We start from the raw sequence: 14,966 nt of genomic DNA, 5'->3' as shown, positions 1-14,966 counted from the left end.
GCTTTTAATAAAAGTAAATTTTCTTGAATAGAAAGACAATTGATTAATATATTATTTGGTGCAAGAATTTGACTACAGATTAATTTTTTGTAGTGGTGATAGAGGAAATAAGGATGTGGTTTTAATTATACAGTGAAAATATTTAATGCAAAACGAGTATAACATTTAATGTAAAAAATATTCTTCGTATAAAACACAATACATCTGCTTTTTGGTCTACTTCAATATGATGCGTCGACTAAATATCACTTATGTACGGGAGTATCTTGTAAAAGAAGGCACTGATTTTGAAGTCTTGCGCTTAAATTCTTTCTATCAGATTTTGGTGTTTGGAAAATAGTAAGTGAATTATACAAACTCATGGCTTTTTGGACTCGTGGACTACATACTTTATAATCAAGGCTTTTAGCTACCAAATTTTTTTTCAAAGTAGATTTGCGCAAATCACTATTAGGTATAACTGGAGACGTTAAAAGTTTTGATTTTATTAAAGGACTCTTTTTTAGTAGCCGTTCAGATCTTCGGTTGATTTTTAAAGATTGATTTTCTTTGCAATTTATTTCAATTTTGGTAAGCTCTTCAAAAACTGTTTTCAACATAGATGTAGTTCGTTGATGTCTAATTTCTTCATCTTGTAAAAAATTCTTATGTCTAATTTCTTCGTCTTTTAAAAATTTTTTATGTCTAATTTCTTCCTCTTTAATGAATTTTTCAATTTTTCTTTTCAATTCTAAATCGGCATCAGAAACTGATTTTGTGTTTTTATCACTGTTTAGCACAGTATCTTGCATTAAATTACACACAGTTGTAATAGGAGAATCTTCACAAAGCTGTTCTAGGTTACGAAATTCTTGAGTAGAATCTGGTGTTTTTGGTTCGTTTTCTTCTTCCATAACCTTGTTATCAATTTCTTCCAAAAATGTTTCACATTCTTCTACTATTATTTCGGGGATTTCCAGTATTTCCGATTTACCATGAGAATTAGTCAGTTTAGTAAGTCTAACTTTGGACAACTCCGGTGATCTGAATTGATATCCCTTGAAAGAAGTAGTGCTCTTCAACATTTTTTGTTCAACTTCTTCCATATTTAATAAAGGTGATGATTTGGCTGACCCTGCAGTTGATTTTCTCTGAAACAAACATAAAATAGAAAAGTAATCAGCCTTGTTTAATGAACAATAATAAGAATAATTAAATTTCCTAATCCATTATGTTATAAGAAAAACTTTAGCTTGAAAACCATTCTGATCATTATTTCAAAGACTAACACTAATGAAAAGCAGAGATTTTATCAGAAATCGCAGATGTTAAGTTATAAACAATGGAACAATTTCCCAATAAATTCTCCAAGGATTAAGGAGTTTCGCAAAACTTAACCAATTTTATTGCATAACCTCTGTAATGATATGTCTAAAAATAAACTTACTATTTCACTTTAAAACTTGAGATGGAATAATCTATTACTCATATCCTTCTGTTTCAAAGAAATCAACATCAAGCCGATTGCACTGCACATTAAGAAAATGTGAAGAAAATACTGTTATCAACTCGTCTACTGTCGTATATCGTGAGACCGGTTTTGTTGTATTATGTTGATAAAATCTAAAGTTTGGTGGATGCTGTCCTCATTTTTTATAACTTATTTACTTTATGCCATTGCCGTTTTATATAATAGAAGGCTCTTTTATTTCTTTACAATCTAGATACGAATTATAGAGAAATCTGTTTTGTATAAATAGGCGCTTGTTTATCAGCGAGGAAATCAGTAAATAATTAGATGTCATAGTGAATGTATCGAAATATTATAAAGTAAACGTTGAATTTAAATATAATAAAAAGTTAGTGAATAGTGGAAAATTTAAGTAAATAGCAAGTAGTTTTGTGTTTAGTGTATCACAAATACAGTAAGAAACACTGTGTGTATAAATTCACTCCACAAATAAAAACAGTTTAAATAAATAAGAAAAACATTACAATACACTATCATCATATTATAACTTATATACAAATCAAACTTTCCTACATGAGATATCACACTAACTCTCTGGAAATCTGCTAAATCATCTCTTGCTTACAGAGGAATAAATAAAAGATTGAAATTGATAAAAATGGATTTCAACATAGAACATGCTAAAAACGCGATGTTCTGGAGAAATCACAAATAAAAATGATTTCAATTGTTAAAGTTTACATATTACTGAATTACATACTTTATTTGGTAAGGTAGATATCCCAGAAGTACTGTATCTATTGGAGGATGTTCTTGGATTTTGCTGTTTTTTTAATGGAAACAATCTTCTAGCTGAATGTGGAGTCTTATCAATTTTTCTTATTTTAGTTGGCATTTCTTTAGTACCTAAAAACGTTTGTTTCATCTAAATATTAAATGTACTTCAAATATTAATTTTTTATTGCAAGACTGATCCAAAATAAATCATTATAAAATTATCTCAGCACTTTTAAACCTAAATGTCTAGCTGTTGAATTCTAAAGTAAAATTCTCCTTGAAATACCTATTTATACCAATTATATTTCTAGTTGTGAATTTTTGGGCTAGAGATGTAGTTTTAAAAACCTAGGTACTTCGTCAGTGTGACAATTATGTATCACTGTTAAATATGAGTAAATGAGAATAAGAATTCTAGAATTTAGTGCAATGGTGTTTGATATATCCATTACTGGAAAATATTAATTTCAATTTTTACCTGAATGTAGATCATTCAAATTCAATGGTTCTAAACGGCGTTTATTATGTGGTTGGTTTGATTTGCTAGACATTTTTGAGTCATCTAAAAAATAATGAAGATCAAATTATTGTTATCTTCCTAAATAAAAAATATTAGTAAAACCATTTAAATATACAAAAATGGATGTACATATTAAAAAGTAAATATTTACCTGGAAATAAGTTTTTAAAATCTAATGGTTTCAGTGGTGATTTAGTTTTTGATTGGATGTTGGCAACTTTTATGTCTTCTAAAAAATTATGAAAAACAAATAATGATATAATCATAATTTATTGAAAGCAAAACCAATCTTTAAAATTAAGTCTAGCAATATTAAAGAAAGACTTCAACATGTACAAGGTAAAGTGTATGTATTTTATAGGTAGACTAAGACAAAACAATACATCAGTACGCTAAAAATTCAGCATGTATTTAAACAATAACATTTGATGAAATTCTCAGTCAATAACTTATTAAGGAAAGTGAATGAAGATTTCCACTGCTTACTTCCCCATCATTGTAATGAATGAATCTAAAACTTTTTTCAACCCATCAAGAATCAAAATTAACTTTTGTCTGAACTATGATTGAAATAATTGATATTCTTGACAATATTTTAGCTAAAAGTAAAACGAATACACTTTATATGTACATATTGCATACAAAATATTGGAATTAAAAAAAGATGTATCTATAAAATTCATTGAGGCAATTTACCTTTCTGTATATCTTGATTTTTAGGAAATGGGAGTGCAATATATTTACCGGAGACTGGATCAAATTCTAAAAAGAAAAAATTATATTTTTCAATATTAAGTAGTTGGAATAATTTCCGGTCAACATTGTAGCTAGTTTTAATGGTCGTTAATAAATAAAAGTTTATGATATGTATGTAATAAGTAATTTCCTAGTTCTCATTATTTAAGTTTCATTTTGATAATTATTTCTCCATTTTTCTTAGAAACTATTAAATGAACTATTGAGAAAAACAGAATAACAATATGTTCAATATACCAATCATATTTTCAGGAAATTGAAATCCCTTAACCTTCGACCCCTTAGTCTTCTTGTGATTATCCATTTTGTTAATAAAATAAACTTTTTACTACAACAAATAGAATTTTTAAAATCATAATCACAATTTTGTCAAATTAAACGGATTTACTTCTTCTTTTTTATTGAGATTCTGATATACTATCTATCCACCTGATGAATGATGCAAATCTTCCATTCAAACAAAACGGTTGAGGATATATTTTAATTTTAGGATTGTTTACAAAACAAGTCCACTTAATAATCAGTAGAATAGATATAAATTGCTAAGCACAACCATAGATGCTTCAAAAATACTTATGCCATACCGCATCAAATAATGAGTAATATTCTCATGATTGCAATCTGCTTGAGTTTTGAAAATTCCACTAATCCTCGCCATAGATAAAAGATATACGCTCGACCCACATTTTGACGTACCCGCAGGGATCAGAACGATCATAGTCGCTATGTGGAACGCTCAAAAGAATATTTCAGGCACCGTGAACGCTTAGTAGAATGTACTGCATATATATAATACGTATATATATTTAAATGCATCTAAATGTTCTTGATTTTAGGTCTCTTCTGTTTTAAAATTTTTGATAATATTTAAAAGAAAGAAAAATTTTGACATTTCGACTTAAGATGCATTAATATATCTAAGGGTCTAAGAATTAAGAAATTAAAGTTATATATTATATATATTAAATATATATAATATATATTAAAGTTATATATATATATATATAACTTTAATATATATATATATATATATATATATATATATATATATATATATATATATATATATATATATGTACATATATATAATATACTAAAATTTTAACGAAATCGGAAGGATATAACCTAATTTAGATAATTACCGAAGTTTCTTCAGATAAAGGATAACGTTTCAATAAGTGTATTTATTTTTTTAATCGTGAAGGAAAAATAACATTGTAAAACATAAGAAATTTATAGCTTTCATTTTAAAAATAAATGGCTGAAGTTCTGAAAACGGGAACCCACCGATTGAGAGAATTGAGAGAGGGGATAAAATTATTATAGTGTTTCATGGGTGCCTCTCTCTTACATCCAGAAGACCTCCCGATGGACTGTCGTGTAATTTCTTGAGTACCACGGCTACTATCGTTCTTGCAATTACTAGCCTTCTTCTAACAAAAGGGAGTCCCATTGAGCCCAATATGCTTTTAGTGCCAGTGAAAATCTTGACACTTCTTGCCAGGTAGGTCGCTGATTTCCTTTCTTCCATCGCCGAATCATTTTTAGGCGAGGACCATTCTCCAGATCTTCATTGATCCTCGTGGGTGACTATTTTTCGTTGAACACTGTAGTTCTTGAAATTGTGGCTTCCTTAGATTCGGCACAGTCTGCGAGGTACGACCATCCTTACAGGTTGTTGGCTTTTGGTGACAACTGTAGTAGGAGACAAGGTTACAATCATGGATAGGTGCTGCTTCCTTGTAGGTGACTCCTCTCTGACAGGACTTTGTTGTTGCGGAAGTCCAGAGACGCTTACACAATCTGCGTGCATGTCCTGGTTTATCACAATTTCGACGTTTGCTCTTTCTCGGCCTCTTGTTAACCGTACCTTTCAACAAATTCACGATCTGGTTCAATTTATTCTCGTCACCTTTTTATTGTATGATTGTATTCCTTCGTGGCTGCATTATATTCAAGAGGAGCAATCAGGGCATCTACTAAAGTTTTCGAATGGGGTAAACGAAGCGTCTTCTGCATGTCATGGTAGCGCAAGCCATCAATGAATGCCTGAATTTCTATCATGTTCTCAGGTGTTGATGAATAAGCAAATCGGGCAATGTCAACTTCGTACTCTTGAAGAGTTTCGTCGCGCTTCTACCTTCGTTTTTTCAGCTGCGATTGGTACAGGTGTTCTAGATGTTCGTGACCATAGCGCATGTTCAACCTCTTCTTCAGCGATTCGAAGTCGTCAGCTTATTTAAAAGGTATTTTCTGCCTCAAACTGTTTAACGTAATTGGTCCAAGACGTCTTACAGTCAAACCTTGGGGCCTTGACTCGTGTTAAACTGCCATTATCTTCGGTCTTGAGTAGTTTTGTTTCTGTATTGCAAGATTATGTTTATTCGATCTTCTTTTCTTCTACTAGAATGTCTATTCTTGAATTTGAAATCTTTTTCTTTAACTTTTTGATTTTCTTATCAATTGTTGTCCTTTTATTCTCCATGTCAGATTGTATCTCCTCATTCATCGTTGTCATCCTGTTGATATCAGATAAAATTCTATTTTCCTTGTCAGCAGCTATGTCAGTTTTCAATGACAAAATATCGTTCCTTCATGGTCAAAATATCATCTTTCACGGTAGAAGCCTTGTCATCCATATTGACAAAAATATCGTTTTTCAATGTCGAAATCTTCTCGTCGATATTGGACGTTTTTCAAAATTGAAATATCCTGCTTCGTAGTAGAAAACTTCTTCCATTTTAATAGAAATATTGTTTTTCATTTCAGACTCGTCTTTGAATAGATAAGTTTCTGGATCAAATCCGTCACTCCGTCAATTTATTTTAATTCTTCGGTTACTTTTCTATTTCGTTCCGTTCAGCCCTATGGTATTTAGGTCTTCTGAATCCCTACAAAGACCATCTTCATCATATATCAAGATCATCTCTTGAACAACCTCTTTCGGAATGTAAAAGATTAGATAATTAGATAATGAGGAAGAGATCTCAAATTAAATTATTATTTGTCGTTTAAAATGGAATTCATACACACAATATTCGCTTTTGATTTTATTTATCCATTACTGTTGTATAATGTGCCCATTATATGTCTGCTTGCTCGAACAATAACACCCATTAATCACGGCAGTGATTAATGAATCATTAATTACTGATGCCAGATGCTTTCTTTATATAGCTACATATATTATATTGTTTTGTTATAAAAAATCGGTTTTTATAATTTTATCATTTAAAATACTACTAAATATTTTTATTTAGTTCTGTACACATAAAAACATTAAAAAATAAATCTTCCCAGACCAGATTCGAACCTGGAATCTGTAGTTTGAATGCTCGGAGTATTCACACTGTTCTAGTGGAATTCTAAAATTCACGAAGGCGCGCGGCCCGTTTGATATACCCGAGTTAAATTACCTAAGTGAAAATTAACTTTTTTTAACATTCTATTTTATACTTAACGATTCTTAATTTGATGATTTGAACAAAGACTGCTTCCTTCTAGAATTACTTAATGAATAAAAAGGAAACAAGAATGCTGAATAAAGTATAATGAAAAATGATATTTATTGTGTTAACATATGTCTGTTGATAATATAAAAAAATGTTCTCAAACATTTGAACACAAATAATGGGGGAAATGTTCTGTCAGCATTTACATTATTATTATTTTATAATTATGTCATCGTCTCCATATGACTCCTCCTCTCTTTGTTAGTTAAAAGTTAAAATTTGGCCAACTGTAAGTTTAATTTTCTCTTAATTTCCTGCATGATCTACATGTACCATTTCAGTGTCATTCAAATAGTGATTAAATTTGTGTTAGTTTAATGTTGATTTTTAATTTTGTCTGCATAAACCAACCTTAATTTATACTTTAATGCTGTGTTACCAGATATTGAATTCAATTCCAGTCTGGGTTTTGTTTTTTTTCACACCTTTTTAAAATTTAACTTACAATATAGTAGCAACAATAGTTATGATTCATTCTATTAATATAAAAAGTATTCCATTACAAAAAATTGTAAATTGATAAATTAAATAGTAAAATCTTTTAAAAAGAGAACATAAATTTTTATTTAAATAAGTAAAAATATGCTCAATAATAGTTAAATTATCTAACTTTTCGTTTTTTGAGAAATTGTTGATGATCTAGACTTTGAAGTTTTCGATCTTTTGATAATTCTCAATAGATTGTAAATTGTATCTGGATCATATCCCATGTTCAATAATTCCACAAGTAATCTAAAAAAGTCCTTGCTCAATATTTATATGTATATTTTAAGGAATTTAGTATAAAATTAGAAATAATAAATACACGGATATTTGAGTAATTTTACTTATTCAAACATTTAATTCACCTAAATACTTTGGAATCCATATAAACTCCTGCTAATTCTCCCAATTGATGTAGTTCATTTTGATGAGGTCGTAAATTGTTCATTTTACCTTTATTTTCGTCGTGCATGATTTACTTATACTAATGAAAGAAATTATATATATATATAATTTTTCCATGTAACAATAAAACCAAAACTTTTCTTCTAAAAATATAGAGAGGTTAAAAATAGAAGACAAATGTACGTCTTCCCTTTGAGCATCATAGCCAACAATTAGTAGTTCAAAATCTAGTCACTAACTAGAATTTCAGACTAATTTGGAAATAAATTATTAAACTTGAATGACTAGTATATAAACAGTTAAATTCAGCAAATTGCTGTATATATATATATATATATATATATATATATATATATATATAATTACATAAATGGAGCATACCTTTGGGTATGATTTATGTTTTGTGGCTACTGCTACACTTATCGGTAACGATCGAGATGTCGAACGTTCTGTGTCAAAACTTTTGTTTTCTGTGTCTTGTTAATTTTGACAGGTATATTTTCAAAAAAGTGGCTACTTATTGAACTCATAAGTGTTCAATCATTATTTGATGGGATATGGGATCTAATAAGTTTTTTTGAAGTATTCTTGTAATGCACGACCAAATATTTTACTATTGCCGTAGAAGATATTCTGATTTTACTTTAATGTAAATCAGTTAAGCACTCCACTAAAATATTCAATAACTTACAAATTATAACATAACCTCTTAGGGCTTTCGCTTTATTTTTTCTATTTTGCCATTTCTTAATATTTATCTCAACACTCATAACGTCTCGTAATCCATTCTATTTGGGTTTACGATTATAATGCTCTGGACTAAGTGGAAAGGGAAATATCGTGGTCGTGGTGCTTTGTGGAATGCACCTTAAGTGATTAATGTGAAGGTACTTTGTCTAGTTCCTTTTCAAAGAATTACGAGAAAGGGTGTGATAGTAATTGAAGCTTTTTGCTTTAAATATATTATATTGTAAGATTTTTAATAAAAGTGAGTTAATTGGTTGAATTCTGGAGTACATCATGTATTTTTTGACTATAATTTTTTTCTACACGCAAAAACAAGACAGTTACCTTGGTAATGTAACGGAAATTCAATTTCATCATTAAATACATTTTGAAAATATAGCTCGAGTTTAAGGGATTTTTCGATATTTTCTGAAAATTACCCTATTTTTGCCCAATTTATAGTCAGGATCACAGTAGATCAGTGAATGTAGGGAAAATTATTAAACATTTTAAATATTTGTATCTCCAAAACTATGATTCTTAGGGAAGAAAAGTTTTAACGGAAAATTGAATGACCTACAATTTTTGTCAGATATATGTTTGACTTAACTTACCATTTGGCTGAATAAAGCAAAAGACGTGGAAACTTTAGTGATATAAATGGAACAATAAAATTTTTTTATACCTATAATACTAACAAGGTTGAATGTTCGTTCTTGAACTATACATTAAGATTACTGATTTCTTTGATGTAATAGATAATATACCAATATGAAAATTTTCTTGAAAGAAGAAATGAGAAAGAACTTTATACTAGGACGATGTCTATTTAACAAGGAATTTAAAGAATTCATTATTGTAATCTAATCTAAATATTAGTTTTCTTTGGTAAATGTTTTTTTTTCGTTACGTTTTAAATTTATTGATAATAATTCTGTTAATTTTGAAAATAAAATTATATCAAAATTGAAAAATGGAATTTGTTAATCCAATAATTTTTACAAAAATCAATTAATAATCAAACTAATGTGATAATCAGAAAAGTTTTTATTCTGATCTCATATAGCATTCTTGACTGTACTATAGAACTATGGAAAATAATTTCAACTAAATGGCAATAATAATGCTGAAAAATACTCTCTCCAATACAAATAAAGCAAAATTTCAATTTCAACAAAATTTTCTGTGTTATCAATTTTATCGAAACGAAGTAGACTAAAATTTATGTTTGATAGTAACTAGAGTCCACAAAAATTTATTTGGAAAAAGAAAATAGCCGAACTTTGATCATCTATACATGAACATTAATTAGTACAAAGTGATCATAATGTATTAAAATATATTTCTACATTTTATAGAGAGGACATTCTATTCCAATATATATACAGCGGAAATAATTATTCTGGAAATTTGTACATTTTTTTAATAAATAATGGGAATTCGGGAACTTCGTTGATATCCATTTTACTGCTTTACCTTTGCCTGTCAAAATAAAAAAACTTAAATCAACTAACGACAATCTTAATAGAAAATCCTAGTGAATAACTTGAATTAACAATTATTCTCATTATTATTTAGAAGCCAATAGTAAATGGATCAATAGATTCACCCTTTCACATTGAAATGAATTTGTAATGACTGTGTACAGGGTATGCAACAATAAGCTAAGTTCACATGTATATCGGAAACTACTGGTAATATGATGATCAAAGCTTTGTTTTATGTTTTTCGTCCTGGTTTTTTGATTTAATCTATAATTAATTTCAACATAAGGAACGTAACGTGTCTAAAAGATACCAACTTTCTTTTATTTCACTTTTTAAAGCATTTTGGAATATGCAGCCTCTCACAAATAAAATTGAACTTTTAGAATCAAGTGAAAAATTGCCACAATTTGCTTGATTAGGGCTCCATAAGCTTCCTAAATATTTGGAAATTAATCAAAAAAATTATACGAGCTGCTCAAAATTGTTGCCAAAATATTTTATATCTTAGATCATGGTCAACCTCTATTCTCAACACCAAATGGTTTATAAGCTGAAAAATAAAAGAGTTTATGTTTACAGTTTCACATACAAATAAAACTTGGTAAAATACAATCAATTGGCTTTTTTGGAAGAAATGACAAAAAAACCAATGTTGAAGTGTCAACAAAACAATGACCTGGATTATGGTATCACAAGTATCCTTTGTAGAGCGAAAATTTTAGAGACTCTTTCAATCATCATACTGATTCTAAATAAATGACTAAATTATTATTTGTTAATACTTAAACATTTGTTTTTTGTCAATTCTCGAAAAAAATAATCCAGATATTTCAACAACCACAAGCAAATTTTAGTTTGTTTTAGTTTCTACTGTTTAATTTAAAATAGGGTTTTTGAGAATGAGGGCGTTTTAAAAACGCCACTTACACATATTAACTCAGTCTTCGTATAGTGGTCTAGATAGTTTGATACAGTGGAAGAGAATTTCATATATAAGTATCAGTACTTTATACCTTTCCTATATATCTGGTATCATTTCAGGAAGTGATAATATTTGCAATTAAACTATTACTACCACTCCTCATATTTTCCTAAAACTTTCCCAGTTCCTTCCAATAACTTCCAGGGCTACAATAAAGCACTTAATTGGAATCCCAATAATGTAACAAAAAAAAAACATTAAATTTCCTTTAATTGATTACACGATTTAGGAAATGATTGTAATGGGAATTTCAGTGCCATCTCTAATATTACCTAACAAATAATCAAAAGACACAGGCACAAAATACATGCACATTGAATGTATACATTCGTCAGGTTTTTGTAACAATTTTAGTTATTCACTTGATTTTCTATAATAAGAGTTGTTAGTCAAAAATTGATAAATTCAAATATTTATTTCTATAATTCTTAGATATATATATAAATTATATAAAAAAACAATGTCACATTATGGAATAGAGATTAAACAAAAACAATCACAGCTAAAAATACACAAAATAAAGATTTGGTGTAAGGTTGAAATTATATAAAATAAACACATCAACACTTTCTGTTCCTTATTTTTTGTTTCAGCTAAATAAAAACAAACAGCTTTAAAAACAAACAAATGTGTAGATTTTCCTAGCTGCATTCTTCAATACAAAACTAAATAAGTCATATTTATCAAAAAGATCTAATTTACTGAGGTTAATCTAAATTCTTATAAATTGATTATAAGCCTTAAATTATGTGGTGCATCATCAATAATGAAAAATTTTGATCTTCAAAACAATAAAATATAAGGATAGTACTTAAGAAATAGTAACTATTTATGAATATCTTGTTAATAGAACATTGAAATTTGATGCATAATCACCATAATAGACATAGATGCAAAAATGGAAATATATAATCCTTTAACATTATCAACATATGTAGTGAAAATTAGGAGATACAAAAATAAACATAATGGAATTGAGAAATACCTGTGAACAATAGAGGGACAAAATAATGAAAGAAGTAATAATAGCTAAGTAATAAAATAAGAATCAATATTATGAAAAATGAACAATAAGTGAATTGGGTATACATATATTAAGAATAAAGACATATATTAACAAAAAAAAAACATTGAGATTGGAAAGATTATAGACAGATCATAATGGAAGAGGGGCCCGTTTCCAACTCTTGAAAAAGTAAAAAGAAAGAAGAGTAGAAGAAGAAATCAAACAAACGAATGAAAAACAATTGAGCAAACATATATTACACTATATATTTATTAAAACTGTATAATTGTTTATCCTAATCATTCTCGAAATACCTAAAAGAATTGAATAAATTTTGAGAATATTTATTGAAAAAAATCTTCATAATTATGAACTCACAATTATACCAAAAACTAATGATTTTTGACTGACTAGTTTTATGAAAGCATGTTTTGTAAGAAGAATATTACTTCCATAATTATCCTATTCATCCTTATGTATTTTAAAACTAAATCTTACGCTGGATTGAATTGACGTAATCCTGCTAATTTTTCTCTATTGTTCCAAAGAGCATATGCTGTTGATAATCCAAATCCTATTGCTCCTCCTAAACCACATTTTTTGAGTCCCGCTAAAAAAATGTATATTTTCAATATCATAAAAGGAAAAACTGGTAAAAAAAACAAGATTCATGTATAAAAAATCAGTGCAATATTAGGCAATTAGAAACATTCCAGAAAAAAAATCAAATATACAAAAATTTAATAACATTATGCAGGACCAGTTCAAGTTCGAGGCCAAGAACAGTAATAATTAGCAAAAAAAGTGAAATAAATCACATTATGAAGCTATTGCATTAAATTTGGGATAGATGTGAAATGTCATAAAGAAAATGTACAAATTTGGAAAGATGAGATTACAATTTTATAAACCCTATACACACATAGAACAGAATAAATGCGCAAATAACAGAGAACAAGTACATAAGGTAAGAGCACCAGTGGCAGACACTTTAGTGAGGATATTTTTTCAAAAACAAAAAGCATTTTAAAATGCAGATGCATTTTTTTATTTAATAGTGCAAATTGTCCTACACCAAACATGGCATGACCAAGGTCAGACATCACTAGTACCAGTAGTAGACAGTCTGTTAATACTGCTAAACTAATAACAAAATTGAAATAAATGAAATGTTGAAAAACAGTATAATTCTGATTATTTAAATAAAAGATACAAAAAACATCATTATCAGTATCTGAAAAATGCATATTTTAGTAAGTACTTGAGTAAAAATTATTTTTCAAAAAATTTTAGTTACATTTTGGCTAATACCCTGGGATAAATTTGAATGGCGACACATGAAACCTTTTACATCTGATTTTGTAATTTTTTGCATCAAGATCGATTTTCAACTCTTAGAAATATGAAATTAAACAAAGCTGTTCATATTTTTACCCTAATTTATTTTCATCTACTTTGTGATACAACATATTCTTCGGTTTACCTATAGTCAGCATAACATGTCAACCATTGATACAAATCAAAAATATGTGTACCCATCATTAAAAAAAAAAGTAACTTTTCAAGCCTCGCTTTTAAATGGTTATCACCATAAAGTAACAGAAAACTCAAAATATCAAGTATATACTCTCAATTTGAATTTTAAGAGTCTGCATTCAAGAGTATTTACCATAGCAAAATCTTAGTAGAATTCACAGAAATATCACAATTTACTTGACATCAACCCAAACATGTGTTGTTTACTCCACTAAATGGCAGAAAGTAAGTTGTTTAATATGGTAAATACATGAAGGGGATCCTATTTCTAATTTACCTAGTAACAGATAGATGGAGACAATGATACTTTTCTTGATCCTGATAATCAAACTAGAAAATGTCAGCTGTAGGTACATTGTCTGACTCTGGTGCTCTTAGCTTTCAGTATATCTGTGATTCCTGAATAGCAATAAATACAAAAGAATGGATAATATGAATTTCAATAATTTAAAATTGTTACAGAGCCTTTGAAGAAACAAAAGCAAATACTTGCCCGTTGATTTATAGAGACATCCTGTTGCGGTAGCTGCTACAACTGTGTTAAGGTCGTCATCATTCCCTCTAGCCCATGATAGAATCACTCCAAAAGCAGAATATATCACAGCTACTGATCCAAATGTATTTGCAGTAGCCCCTCCTTTTTTCATAATATGATTCAATAATCTAAAATAATATTTGAGATAAAACTTGTTAGGATGGCTTGAAATTACTTACTGTGTTCGTCTAAGTTTACCAGTCTGACCTGCTAATGTACTAGCTTTTAATCCATTATAGAAACCAGAGGCACCACCTAATGCAGCTCCTATCATACACGATCCGCCAATTTGACCAAAAGCAAGCTCGAACCGACCTCTTTGTTTACTAGCTCCATCCAGAAATATAAATTCTGGTTGCGTTTGAGGAATATATCCGGGATCGAAATTTAAATACGGCGAAGAAAATGGTCTAACTGTTCCTTAAAATTTATGTAACAATAAGTTAGGTTAAGAAATATTGGAAGAATATTATTACCTTGAAATCCTGATGTATTTGGATAAGTTGAAGAATAAACATCGTTGCTGTCGTTTAAGGAAGACATAATGTGAATTTAAATTGATTATAATTTAATTTTTCAAGATTTCTTTTTGTAAAAGCCAAAATAAGAAACCTCTATAAATCTCCGATAGTTCAAAAAGACTTTTTCAGATGAATTTGTCAATCACCAGGTTTAAAAAGGATGGATAATTTCAAAAGAGTATAATAAACAGAGATGCACATAGATCTTGGTTTGATTCTCCAGCATTGCGATTTGAAACCTGAAGTCACATGACTATATTTTTGAAACCT

At 28.7% G+C, this 14,966-nt stretch overlaps 2 protein-coding genes and 1 long non-coding RNA gene across 4 annotated transcripts; all 3 read right to left on the bottom strand.

Moving 5' to 3' along the window:
* Window positions 1-119: 119 nt before the first annotated feature.
* LOC130901689 (uncharacterized) lies at window positions 120-3,936 on the bottom strand. Its single transcript, XM_057813224.1, has 6 exons — window positions 3,741-3,936; window positions 3,444-3,509; window positions 2,899-2,976; window positions 2,706-2,789; window positions 2,211-2,356; window positions 120-1,130 (listed from the first exon to the last, which is right to left on the bottom strand). The coding sequence occupies exons 1-6, from the start codon at window positions 3,805-3,807 to the stop codon at window positions 246-248; spliced, it is 1,326 nt and encodes a 441-aa protein (XP_057669207.1). The 5' UTR covers window positions 3,808-3,936; the 3' UTR covers window positions 120-245.
* A 2,604-nt stretch (window positions 3,937-6,540) lies between these two features.
* On the bottom strand, window positions 6,541-8,100 carry LOC130901688 (uncharacterized). Its single transcript, XR_009060307.1, has 2 exons — window positions 7,864-8,100; window positions 6,541-7,747 (listed from the first exon to the last, which is right to left on the bottom strand). It is a non-coding gene; the product is annotated as an uncharacterized LOC130901688 (long non-coding RNA).
* Window positions 8,101-9,951: 1,851 nt separating this feature from the next.
* On the bottom strand, window positions 9,952-14,905 carry LOC130901687 (mitochondrial import inner membrane translocase subunit Tim23). 2 transcript variants are annotated; one of them, XM_057813223.1, is made up of 5 exons: window positions 14,652-14,904; window positions 14,355-14,595; window positions 14,134-14,303; window positions 12,603-12,714; window positions 9,952-10,111 (listed from the first exon to the last, which is right to left on the bottom strand). In XM_057813223.1, the coding sequence occupies exons 1-5, from the start codon at window positions 14,716-14,718 to the stop codon at window positions 10,102-10,104; spliced, it is 600 nt and encodes a 199-aa protein (XP_057669206.1). In that variant the 5' UTR covers window positions 14,719-14,904; the 3' UTR covers window positions 9,952-10,101. The 2 variants fall into 2 exon arrangements, with proteins under 2 accessions (XP_057669206.1, XP_057669205.1); XM_057813222.1 differs by lacking the exon at window positions 9,952-10,111 and adding an exon at window positions 11,495-12,418 and having other exon boundaries at window positions 14,652-14,905.
* Window positions 14,906-14,966: the final 61 nt, after the last annotated feature.

Source organism: Diorhabda carinulata, chromosome X (assembly GCF_026250575.1).
Source record: "Diorhabda carinulata isolate Delta chromosome X, icDioCari1.1, whole genome shotgun sequence".
Classification (NCBI taxonomy): Eukaryota; Metazoa; Arthropoda; class Insecta; order Coleoptera; family Chrysomelidae; genus Diorhabda; species Diorhabda carinulata.
This window is presented reverse-complemented; position numbering and strand designations above follow the sequence as displayed.

Bases quoted from the DNA above. Each gene is read 5' to 3' on its own strand.
- LOC130901689 (XM_057813224.1), bottom strand. From the start codon at position 3,807: ATGGATAATCACAAGAAGACTAAGGGGTCGAAGGTTAAGGGATTTCAA. The intron at 3,510-3,740 runs GTATATTGAACA...TTTTCTTTTTAG, and splicing joins ATTTCCTGAAAATATGATTG to AATTTGATCCAGTCTCCGGT. The intron at 2,977-3,443 runs GTAAATTGCCTC...ATAATTTTTTAG, and splicing joins AAATCAAGATATACAGAAAG to AAGACATAAAAGTTGCCAAC.
- LOC130901687 (XM_057813222.1), bottom strand. From the start codon at position 14,718: ATGTCTTCCTTAAACGACAGCAACGATGTTTATTCTTCAACTTATCCA. The intron at 14,596-14,651 runs GTAATAATATTC...ATAAATTTTAAG, and splicing joins AAATACATCAGGATTTCAAG to GAACAGTTAGACCATTTTCT. The intron at 14,304-14,354 runs GTAAGTAATTTC...ATATTATTTTAG, and splicing joins GGTAAACTTAGACGAACACA to ATTATTGAATCATATTATGA.